The 17,280-nt window shown below is 35.7% G+C and overlaps 1 protein-coding gene across 3 annotated transcripts in view; it reads right to left on the minus strand.

The window, feature by feature from the left end:
* Window positions 1–17,280, minus strand: part of dnmt3bb.1 (DNA (cytosine-5-)-methyltransferase 3 beta, duplicate b.1) — a 43,636-nt gene that overhangs the window by 2,295 nt on the left and 24,061 nt on the right. For 2 of the 3 annotated variants that reach the window (XM_052594256.1, XM_052594258.1), the window contains exons 8-21: window positions 16,838–16,945; window positions 16,073–16,214; window positions 8,185–8,325; window positions 7,681–7,725; window positions 6,925–7,004; window positions 6,473–6,585; window positions 5,345–5,528; window positions 5,152–5,236; window positions 3,629–3,774; window positions 1,717–1,807; window positions 812–960; window positions 641–726; window positions 428–497; window positions 208–326 (exon numbers count right to left, since the gene is read on the minus strand). In XM_052594256.1, coding sequence (XP_052450216.1) covers window positions 208–326; window positions 428–497; window positions 641–726; window positions 812–960; window positions 1,717–1,807; window positions 3,629–3,774; window positions 5,152–5,236; window positions 5,345–5,528; window positions 6,473–6,585; window positions 6,925–7,004; window positions 7,681–7,725; window positions 8,185–8,325; window positions 16,073–16,214; window positions 16,838–16,945 — 1,559 coding nt within the window. The remainder of the gene's footprint in view (window positions 1–207; window positions 327–427; window positions 498–640; window positions 727–811; window positions 961–1,716; window positions 1,808–3,628; window positions 3,775–5,151; window positions 5,237–5,344; window positions 5,529–6,472; window positions 6,586–6,924; window positions 7,005–7,680; window positions 7,726–8,184; window positions 8,326–16,072; window positions 16,215–16,837; window positions 16,946–17,280) is intronic. The other variant, XM_052594257.1, reaches the window with a different exon arrangement.

Genomic DNA, 17,280 nt, shown 5'->3' on the forward strand with positions numbered 1-17,280 from the left:
TAATAATCTATTATTTGAAAAAAAAAATAGTACCTTGAAAAAAACATTTGAATATGTTACATTTGACTTAATATTACACCACCTGACATTATTAAAACCATTCAGTTTAATTGGTTGTTGAAAAATTTCTTTCGAAATGATGTTGAAATCAGCACACAAGTTTAATAGTATAATCAAAAAATCCAATTGTTGTTGTTGCAAACTCACCTCTCGAGCTCAGTGCACCACAGGATGTCCTCTTTGCCGTTCATCATGACAGGGAAGTGTTGGTCTTTGCCCTGTTTGATGGAGTTGGATCGTGTTGTGATGGTGCGTACCTTACCAAACTAAAGACACAGAGTACGATTGAAAGTTTTTCTCCTGGTACAGTCTGCTCAAAGTCATGAACTGAATAAATTGAGGCCTGCTGGCTTTACACATAACTTACCTTGGCGACACGGCCATGTTCCAAACAGTCCTGAAGCTCTAACTTATCCATCCCAGACGCACACAGCGGTCTGAAAGAAAGCGGATTCATTTCAAACTCGCATAAAGTACATATCATGCTTTCATTTTGATTGCGATGCTGGTCGACAAGGTTTATAGAGACGGTGTCTGGAGATTATTTAAGAGGAACTGGGGAGGATGGGATGGCACATACCTCTTCATTCCTGGCAGGTTTCCCCAGAAATAACGTGCTCTGTGTGCAGCTGATACCTCAATGGCGTCGATCATCACTGGATTACACTAGAGATACGCAAAAACAAACTGTAATCAGAATCAACCAGTTCAATCCATCTCTAACAACAGCAACCACTGATGAATCTCAAACCTCCAGGAATCGTGAGATGTCTCTCTTATCATTGACGCTCATGGCCACCACATTCTCAAACATCCAGAAGAAAGGTCGGTCCTCGCCTTCTTTCGGTTTCGCTTCACTCAAGAGGCGGTAGAACTCAAAAAACAAGCGTCCAGTCCCCTCTAAACACAAAATAGTGCATCTTTTCAAACCTTTTATATTCTGACTGGTTGCTAAAGGAGTCTGACTGGTTGTTAGCATCATGCTACCTGGTTGCTAGGGTGTTCTGGGGGATTATAGTCCTTAGATATGGTTTGGATTCAACTGAACTAGTGCAAATAAATAAAGATGATTATTATTATTTCTGCTGTATTTATGAAAACACCACATGATTTTTTATATATAAATTAGCCACAATGCATTTTGTGATTTCTATTTATTAATATATATTTAATTAATAATTACTTTAAATTATTTTAAGTCATCCTGTGGCCCCTTGAAAGTTTGCTTTGAGACCTGCTAGTGGGACCTGACCCCCTGGTTGAGAACCACTGCTGTAAAGCACTTTGTGAACATTGTTTTACTGTTTGCTTTAGAATTAAAGCCTTACTTACTGTCTCAGTAATTCAAATTGAAACTAACATTATATGTGTGATGGCACAAATCTACTTAAGAAGCTACAAAATGCATGTCCGCCATGCAGCCCTACAGAGGATAAGCAGCTTTGGAAAATGGATGGATGAATGGATAAGTCTAAATAAAAAGTTTTAATAAGAACCCTGCCACAGAGCGGATTGTAAACACATCACCATAATAAATGAATGTTTTGAAACAGCGTGTAATTATAACAAATGAAAGAATCTACAAGGGGTTTGAGTAGGAGAATGAAAGATTCCCTTAATTAGATTCATAAGATGATAATGTCTATAATGTCTTACCGTACAGGCCTTTCCTGGCAGGGTTGACAATGGAAAGGTCATTGCAGGGACTTCCACCAATCACCAAGTCAAACGGCCCCCATTCAGCAATCTGAGCAACACAACAGCATCATCTAGTGTTAGCACAGCTGCACCACACATTCACCTCACCAACATCCCAAATGTTTCATTACAGAGTGCAACTGTCTGGAACTATTTTTCCCAGAAATGTTTTTTCCCTTAAGGAATTTATTTTTCCAATAAGGACTTTTGAAAAGTATTCATTACCAAGTTATAATCCATACGAACCAAACGGACCATCTAGGAGATGAATCACAACATTACAAACCTTCGATTTGAAGCTAAAATGTATTTGAAAATCAAAAAGATAAAGATACAGGACTGTGTACTTAATGATGAAAAAAATTGCAATCCCATTAAGCACTGCTAATGACATAAAGATATAACTTCAGAGAAATGGATTAAATATACTATATATATAAAACAAGATATTTTTAGTTTATTGCAATACACACACACACACACACACACACACGTTTTAAGTAATATGAGAGAATAGGGAGATTTGCATGTCTCCTCAGAGTGGGAAGTCCCTGAGAGCTGTTTTGGCATGATTAGCTTGTCACATTCTCTGATTGATGGAGATTTCTTCACAGTATCATGGGTAATGTAGTTTTTCACAAGGAATTCCATTGCTGAATGATGCAAAATGCATGCTGATTGGTTCAGCATGACCACATACCATCCATTAACAACCCTGTAGCTCACCATATGTTTTTCTTTAATGGTTTCTAAGTTACTAGTAATCAATCTCCCTATGGAGAAAATGAATGCCATTTAATTTCAGAAAGCAACTATTGCACACTATTTTACATTTACATTTAATAATTTAGCAGACGCTTTAATACAAAGCGACTTTTTTTATTTTGATTTCCTACTTTTACTGAAAACATTTTAGGTTCCGACACGAAGTGCAACCTTTTCTGCCTGATACCGTTCCTTGAGTTACTTGATAAGGAAACTCCCAGGACAGATCTAAGTAATTTGGTGTAATTGTCAGTGACTGAGGTCAAAGGGGGCATTTAATCAGACATTCCAGATGTTCTGCTGAAGGAAACCCATGCTTCAGACACCTGTGGGAATGGCCTGTGTACATCTTTCCCCTTGGCACATCTGCGTGTGCCAGTGTGAGAGCCTGTCTGCAGCTGGACTCTTTTCAGGCCTTCTCATTCTTTCAGTGTTTCATAAATAACCCAACCCAGGGCCCCGAAAACCCCCTCTAATATATCCCTTCTCTCTTTTCTTCCACGACAAGAGTCCTTTCATGCGTTCTCTCTCTGTGCTCCCGCCCCATTCAGCTTGGCAACAACAATGGGTGAGTGAATGAGTGATTGAATGGGAGGGTGAGGGGGTGAATGGATGAGTCGAGGAGAGGGGATTTAGGAAGGGAGAAAGCGCTTTTGTGTTCCGTCACTAAGGCTTAAGACAACTTGCTGCTCCATGTGTGTGTCTGAGCGTTTGAATGTGAGCTGGAGAGATAATGGAAGCCAAACAGAAATTTGGAGGTGCGACGACAAAGACCAGACTCAGGTGAAGCCATTAGCCTTATCAAGCGCTGTTGGGACAAGCAATGCACTACTAAACAAATAACTTTGAGCCAGGTGTGTGTGGCCTGTGAGGTGATGGCGCCAATCAGTCTCTCTCAGTCTTCTCTCAGAGGTCTGGGTCTTACTCGGTTAATATAAACCCTGATTATGTATGAACAGCAGTAAAACTGACCTCACAGACCTGAAATAGTCTTCAGTGAAAACAGCAAATGTTTTGTTGAGACAAAACAATAAATAAAGAGCTCAAACTGTTGAAATATTTTAAAGACTCATTGCACAACACAACTTGTACATTGTTAACTCACATTTTTTCTGGTGATGTTGCGTACGTCGTGCACATACTGGATCTTTCCTTCATGCCGGACAACTCCCACTGAAATGGAGTCCTCACATACTTCTGATGCAATGTACACATCAACCTTAAAGCCCAAGTCTCTAAGCACTAAATAACCTGAATTAAGAAGAAAAAAACACATTAATGAAACCTTAGTGATTAGCATTCAAAATCACTAGTGCCCTATTTACATATTCAAATTAATATACAAACAACATAAAGACATATATTTTTATATTTGTTTAGTGGCATTTTTAGACATCACAGCAGCTGGGTTATTAGGTTTTTGGCTGCTATATCTTTAAGAGCTGCCGCTGTTAAACATGACACGCATCTGAGACATATCGTGTTTTCTCACAACCTTTTATATATAATTGCACTTTAATATGAAAAGATATACAGCACACTGGCGCATATGTGTGCGCAATTGAATAGCATGTTACAAGCACAGTATTGCCTAACAATATCTCATCTAACTGATGTTTCACTGATGTTCTACCGAAACTCCTCGCCATCTTTAACGTTTTCCATGCTCTTTTGACTCGTTTGGCACTGAAGCAAATTGGACTGCACATCTAAAAAAAGTCTCCTGTTTGATGCTGTCATAAAGATATTCTGCATGTCAAAATAAATGCAATTTTTGTCAAGAAAAAAAAAGAGAGACAGAAGCAGCAGCTGTAAGTTGTAAGTAAGCCAACTTACCTAGTTAAATATGTTTAACGCTAAATATGTTTAACAAAAAAGTTTATTGCATGCATTAACACGCTAATTTTGACAGCACTAACATGTATATGTACACACAAATAACTTTAATTTCATTTTGTTTGTGTCAATTTTATTTGTTACTAGATAAAATACCAATAGTGCAATGGGGGTCTGGGCCCCACTAGGGGGCCTCAGCAAACTTCCCTAAAGATGATAAATTATTTAAAATAATTTTAATTGACACAAACCAAGCATTAAAATGAACAGAAATGCCTGTAGCAGGATGTTTTTTATTTGAAATCACACTTTTTTCTTAAAAAAAAAATTATATGTTAAAGTATTATTTATTAACGTATTTATTTATAGACTTAAAAGTCTTGTAATTTGAGAGAAACCATTTTTATAAATTATGAATCAGCATTTTTCTGTTTTCATATCATATATATATATATAATAAAGGCCTGCCTCTAATAAAAGCTTGCTTCAAATAAAAGCCTGTTACCTGTAGGCCCGGCTTTTATTTGAGGAATAATTACTATATAATTATAATTATACAATAATTAATATAATTATAGAATAATTAATACACACACACACACACACACACACACACACACACACACACACATATACATATATATATATATATATATATATATATATATATATATATATATATATACATACATATATATATATATGTGTGTGTGTGTGTGTGTGTGTGTATTACAATTTTTTAGAATTTACCTGGAAAATGTGAATATAGAATATAAGAGATATCATAATAACCTGTGGCAATACCATCAAACAGTGAAAGGACTCTGATTGGACGTCTCTGCTCTGCTGGGACCGCAGGGTAAATCTTTGGACTTTCCTGAAAAAAAAAGAAGTTAATATAATGTTTTATAATATAATGTAATAAAATCTACAGTTTTGCAAAAAGAGTATTTCCCTTTTGTATAAAGGTTAATATGAGACTCACAAACTCCTGTCCATTGTCATTGACGAAGAACTCTTGTAGTTTCAGGCTCCAGTCGTGGCGTTTCTTTAACACGCCGTACTGCTGCAGAGGCTGACACATGTAGCAGCGCCATGGGTCCAGATCACGGGCGCTGTTGGCCGCTCCTGCTCCCACTAATATATCCAGACAGTCCACACAGAAACACCTGCAAGCACAGACACCGATCAAAGACAGCCTTTAAAAAAGAAAATTAAACGGATGGTGTTAAAGGTGAAGAGTACTTTTTTCAAATATTTTTTACTATTTGAGTTTGATGTGTAAGCCATTTATAAGGTGATACTATTAAAACAATGCTTTTTGTTTGAGCAGCCTGACATGAGTCAGAAAAGCCAAAGCATCAAACAAGAAAAAAACAACAACTCTTAGACAGCATTGTAGATCAACTGCAGAGAACCACATCACATAATTGTACACATTGTACAGTTCATCAACAACCAACAAGCATTTCCTAGGGATGACAAAACAGGAAAATGATGGGGAGCAGAAAAATATTTTCAAAAGGATGATAGTGTGCATTTTATAAATTTAAGGTGGAGCACAATGTGCACAAAAAGTGCCAAAATAAAGAACAAAGTCTAACACCGGAACCGTCCGGATTAAATTTTGCTTTATGTTTATTTTAGTTTTGTGCTTTTGTTCATCTGTCCGTCTCTCATTTATTATTTCGGTTTAGCGTTCACCTTTATTTTATAACAAATGAATAAATACTTTAGAAAGCTATGAGTTTTAAGATTATTTCTGTATTGTCAATTCATTGGAACTCAAACGTTAAAAAAATAAAAATAAAATAAAGAGTACAACTGCCAAATAAACAATTAATTATAAAAAATACTGTGATAAAAAAATTAAATAATTAATGGTAAATAAATTACATACTTTGCCTTAAAAGAAAGCCAATATGTCAGTGCTGAAGAACAGAAGAAGACAAATATCTGAACAGCTCAGAGATTGGGGTGGGGGTGGGGGGGTAGCCGTTATGGAAGTGAAGTGTGACGAAATGCCAAGACGCTAGTGAAATGAAATGCGAGATTGAATAAGAGATTGTGGGACAAGAATGAGTTTGTGAGAAGCATGCATTCGGTTTCGTACCTGCAGCAGTTGGCGTTTCCACAGAGCAGCACCTCTCTGCCGCCACAGCACACAGTGCAGTACGACTGGTAGCCATCATCATCATACATGTAGGAGATTTCCAAATAAACATCCTGATACATGCACAAATAAAAACACGAGTAAATAACTTACATTGCTAAGTGTCCTACCAACCAGAATCCCGAAGCAGTGTATCGTGTTGCTGCAAACAGAGTGTAACAGGATAATGCAGCGATGATGGAAATGATCTACGGTGAAATCCATACATGCATGGCACTTCCTTTGTCCCCTTAAGGTAATCAATATACAATACTGATGTCCAGGTGTAAAGATTGAGTGCTGTTGTCTGACACTTTCATGAGCAATCATGTCAGCACGTGTTGGAGATCCACGTTCCCAGACTCTCGAGTTGTGTTGTGTATGAGAATCTGGAGGATAAGGTCAACTCTTACCTTGCATGTTAGGCAAAGGCCTCCTTCAAACAGCGGGTGGAAGGTCGCCACTCTCGTCTTTCCACAAGAGAGGCAGAACTCTGAAACAGGAGAAAATCAAGCATATTGACAGATGGCTGAGTCAAAATACAAGAATAACTTGTTCTTGCAATAAGAATTAATAAACCAGTGAGAAATGTTTTGCAAAAAATAAATGATTTAATAAATTGATATCTTCTCTGCATTTCTGCTTTTCTCTAGCTTGCTTTCTGATCTAACAGTCTAATAAACCTGAAATTATATATTACAAATATTTTTTGACGAATTGCTTTTGCTCTTCATTTGTAAGTTGCAACTTAAAAATTATTATTATTATTTTTTTTTTTAAATAACATGAGCCTGAAATAACAGGAGAAGACAGAGGAGAACAATAAAGAGAAGGGGCCTGGAGCCAGGACTCAAACTTGGATCATCTGAGGCGCCAATGCAGTTATGAGGCAAGCATTATTGGTTGCTACGTTTTTGCATTCAGCCGCACTGCTTTTTTAATGTTTTTCTACATAAATGTACTAAATGGACACATTTGACCACTGTGTTTGCATTTTTTGCATAAATGTAGGCTGGTTCAACTTATAATAAACCTTAAGATCTTGTCGTTTTTCATTCCACTGCCCTACACTTCAAAAAAAATTTATGGTAAAGGTCTGCGTGAATGGCTCCTAATGTGTTTTTTAATGAGTGAAGGCAGTACCTGTAACAGGTAGCAACATTACACACCTTCTATACTTCTGTGATTCTTCAAAACTTCATGGACCATTTGTTCTGAAAAGTAGATGAATTGCCAGTCATAAGGAACACATGAGAGATAAAGCTCAATGCTATTCAGTAACACAAAAGTATATTGCAAATATTGTCTGAAAAGGTTTGTATGGCTGAATTAATTGTTCAGAATTGCAAAATAAATAAATAAATAAAACACACAATTTCATATAGGAATTTGGCCATTAAGACATCAATTCATCATTTGCATTCACGTGTCATTTAAAGGGCTAGTTCATTCAAAAATGAAAAAATCTGTCATCATTTACTTAATTCATGTCACTCCAAACCAAAAACACTTATTACCTACTCATAGACTTTAAATGGATGGATAGAAATTTCTCTGGTTTCATTAAATATATCTTAATTTGGGTTTCATTTTTGAACTTATCCTTTAACGTCACATTTGGTGTGCAGCAGTCTCACATGAGCATAAATAATAGCACATGTGTGAGCTCTAACCTCTGCTGTAGACGTCCTCAGTGCCAGATTTGGCCTTACAGAGGCTGAGACGAGCTCTCTTGGCAGAGGGGGGGAGCTCCGGAGGGCTGGAGTCCAGCAGCGCTGAGCTCTCTGAAGCCAGGGGAAAAACACAATACTCAGCTGGAAGAGAAACAAGTAGATTTATATTACTCATTGTTACAATCACACATGATCACACATGAAGTGTAAATAATGAACTGTAAATAATAATAAAGCAACTGTATTGTGAGAACTACTTCAGCAGCTGGCCAATGCCTATAGCATTACTACATAAAATAAATTATAAAACGTTATAAATAAATGAGACAACAGACTTTCATGTTGCAATAATTTTACATTCAAAATATGAGTATCACAGTACGACAAATCCCAGACAGTAAACTGATGCCTCGTTCTATTTATGATGAATATATATATTCAATTATTTATTTTATATTATCATTATTAGTGCTAATTTACCTCATGGAAAGTTGTGTCCAGACAGGTTCATTTTATTACTTTTCTTTTTTACAATTACAGTAATGCAAATTTTGGGGGAAATGTGCCGCTGTGAAAATAAAGCCACATTACAAAAGAATCTTAATAACCTTAAAATATAAACTGGCATATCACAATGTTAGTTTAAACATTTAACCTAGATAAATGTGCACTTTTAGGCGCATATCCAATCGTTTGTGTGGAGAATGGAAGCTGAAGCCTGCTTCAGGACATCAGTGGAAACAAATTAAATATGCTGTCATTTTTGTCCATAAAGGTAAGAATAATACATTGTTTGAAACTCTAAAGGGTCTATTTTTATTTGTGTGCACTCACAATATCAAGAAAACGTTTTGCTTTTGTAAAATAAGGAAAACAAATAGGATGTGCTTGCCGTCTCGGTCTTGAACAGGAGCGCTTCACAAAAATGCACTGAAACTCAGCGAATATTTTCCTTATAGACATGTTGAGTATGTGGCGAGTGGGGCGGGGCCGAGAGGCGTGGGAACGAGGAGTGAGGCCAGGTGTAGTGATTGGAGATGAGCTACACCTGAGCCCCACCGCTAGTATCGAGTCCCACGTAGGAGATGGAAGGATATAAAACTGGAGTGACGACCGTGAAGGACGAGAGAGGACCAGGCCTGGGACATTATTTTAATGTGTGTGCTTTTTATTTATGCGCACCAGTCGGCCGTGAGGGGCTGGTGCGCCGTTTTGTATTTATTTTGGATATTAAAGTGCTTTTTGATTGTGCGCCGGTTCCCGCCTCCTTCTTCCCGATGAATATGGAGATTTGTTTATTACAGAGTATATTTACAAAAAGCTTTAAATGCCAAAAAATTGAAATAATTCCAATTCAATCCAAAACAAAAACTTTTATTAATATGTAATCCGTAAAGATCCATTTCTTTTTAAATGTATGTCCAATGATGAGATGGCGAGTCAGCATCATCACCTTCATCTTTGCGATACTGACTCATAAAACACTAGTTTATTAACCTCTTAACCAAACCCCCCATTATGGGACTCACAGCTGAAAGTGCCCCACCTTACTTAAAATTGCAACAGTTCCTTACTTCAATGTGTTACTAATAATAATTTTGGTGTCTTTGGAAAGAAGACCCTTTGGACTCTTTGGACCCGCGTCCCAGAAAACGCGGACGGAATCCAGTCATAAAAACGGTATTTACAGTTTAACGCGGAATGTCACGGAATTGGTTAAATTTTGAATGAATTATCAAAAGTAGGTCATGCACTTAAATCAAATCGCGATATAGACTAATATCTGCAAATATTAACCCGGAAAAGTCTATTTAAATATGAATCCTGCATGTTCTGCGTGTCTGTGTTAACGAATGGCGCAGAAGCGCGTCTTCATTCATTAAACACATGGAAGCGCGTGATGCTCGCGCTGATTTCAGCGTCTTTCCTATCACTGATAAAGATGTGAACACATGAGGAACATCTCCAGAACTGCACCGAGAGTCACTTCATGAGCATCTGACCATTTGATTTGAGTAAAACTCATATCACATCATAGACTGTAGTATCACATACACAGAACTGTAAAGGTAAACCCGTCAAAATAAAAGTATTTGGCAGAAATATTTTACTATTGTTCAGCAGAATGTACATAGCCCACTACTACTATTATTAAAATGAAATGAACATATTTTTTTAAGGAATAATCACACAACATTTCTTCCATGTTTTATTTTTAATAGTAAATCCCCTTTGTTTACCAAAAAATAAAGTTTGCTTAATTTTAAATGATTAAAAGAAAAATTAAATAAATGTTTTATGCCCTTCATTTGACAACCAGAAAAATGTAAATACACAGAATTTCTGAAGGGAAAAAATTTCACATAAGGCTATTTTAAGATTTTTTTTAAACTAATTAAGTTGTTTTTATGCATTTAAATAATTACACATGCTAAAACACAGAATTAGGTAACAATAAAGCATATGGTGAAGAAAAAATAAGACGTTTCATAGGGCCCTAAACATGTAATATTTGGCATATTTGTTTTTGCAGTAGTTTTAGGGGGGTTATTTTTCCTGTAAAGATATCGAGATATATATCGCATATAGAGATATAGCAAAATATATCGAGATATATTTTTTGCTCCATATCGCCCAGCCCTACTTTGGACTTTACATTTTTACCTGCCGCACGCAGCCTCAGCCCCCACTACATTACATTATATTTGTCACATATTGTCATTAATATACATACTGACTTCAACTTGGACCACTAAATAAATAGACTGCTATTGTTATGTAAGTATGAGGGTTAGATTATTTAGTGTACAGGTCATTTCAAGAGTGATATACAAAGTGAAATATTTATTTGTAAAATAACTCAACATCACTTACTACATTCCAGCAACATTACATTCAATGAAGGTAAAATATTAAAAAACATAATCATAGTTTATTTAAATGGAATAGGAACCGGAAAAAAATACCCAAACCCTACATATGAAGATCCGTATGTTGTAATATACGTTGAATTTTAATATTGCTGAACCTTTAAATTAGTTTGACAGTAAGTAATGAACAGTATTGAGCATTGAGTAGTTGAGTATTGTGCATTTTTTCCTACCAATATTTTTTAATAGTTGTTTAATGATTTTAGTGGAACCGGAAACGGAACCATTAGGTAATTATCATAAAGTTTGGTCCATTCATTAAACAGCTGTTGACAGTCGTCCTCGCGATATATGAAATATATATATGTTACGTTCATGGACTTTCTGTTTCCCTATTTTGGTCATGTCCTGTTTCTTGTTTAGTTAATTGATTAATCCCCACCTGTTCTCGATTCCCCAGATTACCTCCCTTGTGTTTAAAACCCTGTCTGTTCAGTTCCTCCCTGTCCGCGATTATCTATGTTACTCTGTATGTTACCTCTGAAGTTACTGATATTCATTAAACTCCTCTTTTGATTTATTATCGTCCTCGCTCGTCTGATTCCCAAGCCTGCATACACAGCCCGTAACTATATATATATATATATATATATATATATATATATATATATATATATATATATATATATATATATATATATATATATATAGGCCAAGGCTTATATAAATTTTGTGACTGACGCCGGCGATTAACTGCACCCGTTTCCTTATTTGAAGACCATTTCAATAACGAATTGAAAAATAATAATAAAAAGAGTTCACAAACATTTCTGAATACAATTATTTTATACCCTTTAGTTATATCTAATTTGTCATTTTCAATTAATGTAGGCCAGTTACATTCTTCTGATTATTAGGCCTATTCATATTATTAAGTTACTTTATTCTTAAATTTATTTAATTGTTTTGCCCCACAATAGTGCGTCACTGCAAACCTGACGCTGCGAGGTAAAGATTAGGCTAGCGTACTCCTTATTTAAAATGTTTTAAAAAGGGCTTCAAAATGTTTATAGATTATAGACCTGTAATTTAAATTATTAACATTACAATCATCAAAAAATGTAAATTAAATAACTAAACTTTAAGTAAAAAAAAAAAAAAAAAACTTTTACACAAAATACATTTCCTCTCTCTTTATTTATTTATTTTAAAAATGTATTTATTTTCCACTAGCCTATATGTTCGGGCCACAAGAGAAATATTGGAGAACTAAATTAAAACATTTAGCTACCATATGAAGTAGATTTGTCTTTCGTCATCGAAAGCGCCATCAGTTTTTACTTTCACTTTCTAGTGAATCGACTGAGAGTAAGTGGTTCACCGCATAATCCTTGCGCAAACTTCCTGGTTTAAAACAAATATTTACAATATTGCAATATAACCAGCCCCCCTCCCGCCCCCACCCTTGAGTTCGCGGTTGTTATTGTAATGTTATACTAAAACTAAAACAATGGAAAAACCCTTAAGATAACGTGTAGAAAGAAAGAAAATCTAAAATATACCGTATTTTCCGGACTATAAGTCACACTTTTTTTCATAGTTTGGCTGGTCCTGCGACTTATAGTCAGGTGCGACTTATTTATCAAAATTAATTTGACGTAAAGCGAGAGAAATGAACCAAGAGAAAACATTACCGTCTACAGCCGTGAGAGGGCGCTCTATGCTGCCAGAGATGTTGCTCTATGCTCCTGTAGTCTACACTGAAAACATAGAGCGCCCTCTCGCGGCTGTAGATGGTAATGTTTTCTCTTGGTTCTTGGTTCTAAATAAATGCGACTTATAGTCCAGTGTGACTTATATATGTTTTTTTCCTCATCATGACGTATTTTTGGACTGATGCGACTTACACTCAGATGCGACTTATAGTCCGATAAATACGGTGAGCGTGTATATAAAGCATGCAAAATAACATAAGTGGACTTTGAACGATGAATTGCCGCTTAAAACGATTACGTAATTGTGGCATGCTTAATTCTAATCGTGATAATAAATTTGATTAATTGTGCAGCTCTAAATACAACCTTATTTTTCTTCTTTTTAATTTCGTGGCAAATTAAAACTCAGGCATCAAGAAACTATCCAAGACAAATACAGCCATGAATGAGCAGACAGGCAGCTGTTAGACAAAGAAAATCTGTAATGACTGTGGGAAAAAGCCAGGTATCTATAAAGTTATAAAGTAATTAGATATGGTATTTCCTCTTTCTGATTCCACTGTAAGACCACACCACCAGAGCCAAGCATTTGTGTTTGCTCATCCACAGGATTATTTTCAGTGTCTTGGTGCTAAACTGAAACATCTCTAAATAGCCCTAGGTTTTTTAAGTATCAACTAAATGTAAACACTTACTCTTGGCACCATTTTCAAAAAACTTAATAGTTGATAGATAAGTTTCAACCAGAAAGTTTTAGAAAAATACTTAAGGGCCTGACTTCTTTAAATGAGATGAAACACCCTAAACCATGCCAACAAATGTCTGACCAGCTCAGATTGTGAATATTGTTATTATCATGTCAATAAGTAATAAAGTATGAAGTTTCCCCTAATTAAGTTTCTTTATCATTAATTACTCCTAAAAAGCACAAATTTTCACTTTCATATAAAGTGAATAGAAAACATAATGACTGCCTATATAAATACGTTTGGCATGTAGAAGTGTCACTGAACTGATATATTACTTTTTTTTCCCAGAAGAAAGGGAATGAGATAATGTTTTTCACATTTCTAAGAACCTGATAACTAAATTTCTTAGAAATGCCCTGATATCTCCTAGAAACATTCAGGAAATACACATAAATGCATATGTGAATGTTTAGTTTTGGTTTCTGTGTGTTTGAATGATTTTATGTTTTAGCTTAACCAGTTCAACACTGAATGATCTGAAGCCATTTTGCAGTCCATCCTGAAGTGTTCTACTAAAAACTCAAGGTATAGACATTTAGATATGATGGACCAGGTTAAAAGAAGCCAAACAAAGGTTTATGATCAGACACACAGAGTCAGTGAATGTGAGAGAGTAAGCTGCCAATACCTGACTGAACCCTAATGCCTGAGGCAATACCACAAAGACTTGACAGCCATCGAGTTCCACAGAACTTAAACAAACTTTCTTCACAGGGTTCCACACATTCTGTGCTATAACCTGTTTGTTTGATAATTATTTAGTTTTTTATTTGAATCAAATTATATATATATATATATATATATATATATATATATATATATATATATATATATATATATATATATATATACACACACACACACACACACACACACACACACACACACATACCCCTATGTATTTATAAATAAACTATATCTTGTGTTGATTCATGTTAACCTTTTATTTTTTATTTTTTTAATGGATTGGTGTCTGTTGATATTGAATATAATTTTACATTTAGATTACCTTTTTAATCATGTAACTTTCACATGAAGTTAACCTTAAAAAATGTAAATGTAATCTTAAAAAATATATAGGACACAGTCTTGGAGCTCAACTACAGTGAGACTACAAATGAATTCATAACATTCCCAATTTGATAATTGGGAGAAAAACTGGACCAACAAGTTACATTACTTTCCTGTTGCTAACGCTTAATATGACTTAACAAGTTGGCAATGCTTTATATTCTGCCAGCAGAAACCACTTTAACGGTTTAAGTGTTTTTTATGGGTTTGTCTGTTCACGTGTCATGTTGGTTCACATTAATATTTGTCTTTATTTTGATAGTTTGTGTATTCAGTGACCATAAAAAGAGCATTTGTCTAAATGTCATTGAATTAATAGCTAAATAACAAACCAAGTGGTGTCTGATGATAAATTTTTGCTCCAAGCTACACTTTTCTAATCTATTTTTGCTTTTAACTAACATCTCAAGGCACGATATATATTGATACTACATTGGCTGCTGGCCTATATTCGAAAAGCATACATTTTGGGGCATCTATTTATTTAAAAAAATTAATTACATTAAGATTACATTTGCCTTCATCTAATATTCCCCCAAAGTTAATCTTTAAAAGCACAAATAATTCAGTAATATTATTAAATGTAATCTTTATAAAATCTTAAAATGATATCATAATGCTGTGATGCCGAAATTCATGTCAGATTTAGTCTTTAGTGTTTTATTAGGGGCCATTCACATATCGCGTCTTTTGCACATGCAAGTTAGTTATTTCCAATGTAGGCGCGCGGTATGCGCGCTCATAATGGAAGCGACGCAGTGCGCAGCGCCCTTTTTTTCCAGGCGCGTCCGCACCGCATCGAGTTAAAAACATCTCAACTTTTCAGAATGTCGCAAGCGCACCCCGGGTCATGTGACAAGAACCAACCAATCAGCTTCATCCTTTCCCGTAACAATGCTGAAAGCTCAGCCAAGATGAAAGAACAGCTGACCGTAGCTATATATGGATTGCCATTTTGAAATAAATTTAGTAGCAGAGCTACTGCAAGAGATTTTTAGTGCAGCAAATCCATTTTTCCTTTGCTGAAATTTCCGCGTCTTCATGGAGAGAGCGGGTCATGGTTGCTTAGCAACAGACAGACGCCTCAGGGGCGCAACTAGGCGCAATATGTGAACGGCCCCTTATAATTGTATTTATACAAAACTGTACAGAATTTTAAAACCGTCCATCAATCAGTTATTGTCCAAAGCACAAAAATATGTATTGACTAAACTGTAATCGGCCAGAATTGCCTTACTTGTGAATATGTTACTGTAGCATATGTTCTTGAGCTATAGTAGGTTTAAATAAATTCTACATTGATCAATATTTTGTAATATAACGCACTGTTATTCATGCTTTAAACTGTGCTCATGATAAACACCCTATTCTCATAAGCCTTTAGCTGTGTTATTTTTGACCCAGAGACAAACCTTTTTATTCAAGCAGTTTTTCAAAAAGAATCGGGTGTGAGTTATAAAAGAGAGTCATATGATGTGCTCACCTGCGTTCTCTCTGGGTTTCAGGCCCTCTTGACCTTTGGGCAGAAAGCCGTTATGAGCCCAGTCGAGCATGGGCTTTATCTGTTCTTCAAGACTGTCTGACTCACTTGGAGGAAAAGTCTTCTCTGCTCGTATACTAGCCACCTGACGACACACGGACAGTGGGAGAACAGTAGATCACAGTAAGTGTAAGAAAACAGAAACCATCATTCTAAGTCTCAAGCGGAATAAAATCAACTATGAGTACGGTGTCTAAAATAACATACATTTACTAAGACTGTCCTCTTTGTTGAAAAGGAGACAAATTACAGATATTAATCATGCTGCATAGACTGTGAAGCAGAGGCGTACAACAACAGAGAGAGAGAGAGAAAGAGAGAGAGAAAGTGAGAGAGAGAGAGAGAAGTAAAGCACAGCCAGTCCTGTTGTTCTGGTGCATGTCTGGACTTGGATGCTTTTGTTAAGTTTGTTAGGAGGTACGATTCACAGAAAGATAATTAAGGAACCTCTGGGGAATTCCAGACTTTCCAGATGAGTGTTTGCCCAGTTTCCAGCTTATCTCACACAAAAACACATACACTCCTCAAAATGTACAAGTAAAGCCCATGCTTCAAGCTTTCAGAACAGCAGGTGAAAATGTTTATTATTATCCTCTATTAAATGTACTAAATATACTGTAAACTGCATTGTTGTGTCTAACTGCCCATAAGAAACAATTGTTTTTAAGTGTCATAAAACAATGAACATAGATTGATCTCTGTTCTCACCTCCAGGGCCTGGAAGATCGCTCTGCGGTAGGATGCCAGCTTAGTGTAGGATGACTGGTTGAAAAACTTTGGGAAGGCTGTGATGGAGTCGAGTTTGTCAGCAGACACCTGCAAGATACACATGACACCAGGGTCAGAAAATAACCAGGGTTCAAGGCAAGAATTCTTGAATTTCAAAGAATGGCTTGTTATTAATACATGTTGTTATAAAATTAGATATTTCATTTAACTTATTTTCTCTATATGTTTATGCATATACAGTAAAACCTAAATTTATTCAGACACCTTCAATATTTCTAACATTATCAGTTTATTTGCTATAGTTTAGAAAATGGTAATAAAATATGGCAATAACTCAGCTGTGTCAGAACAAATTCATCTTGTTAACGTCAGATAACTTTGATAGAAAGGTATGTAATGCATTTGGTTGATTAGCTGTCAGC

Source organism: Carassius gibelio, chromosome B23, assembly GCF_023724105.1.
Source record: "Carassius gibelio isolate Cgi1373 ecotype wild population from Czech Republic chromosome B23, carGib1.2-hapl.c, whole genome shotgun sequence".
NCBI classification, from domain to species: domain Eukaryota; kingdom Metazoa; phylum Chordata; class Actinopteri; order Cypriniformes; family Cyprinidae; genus Carassius; species Carassius gibelio.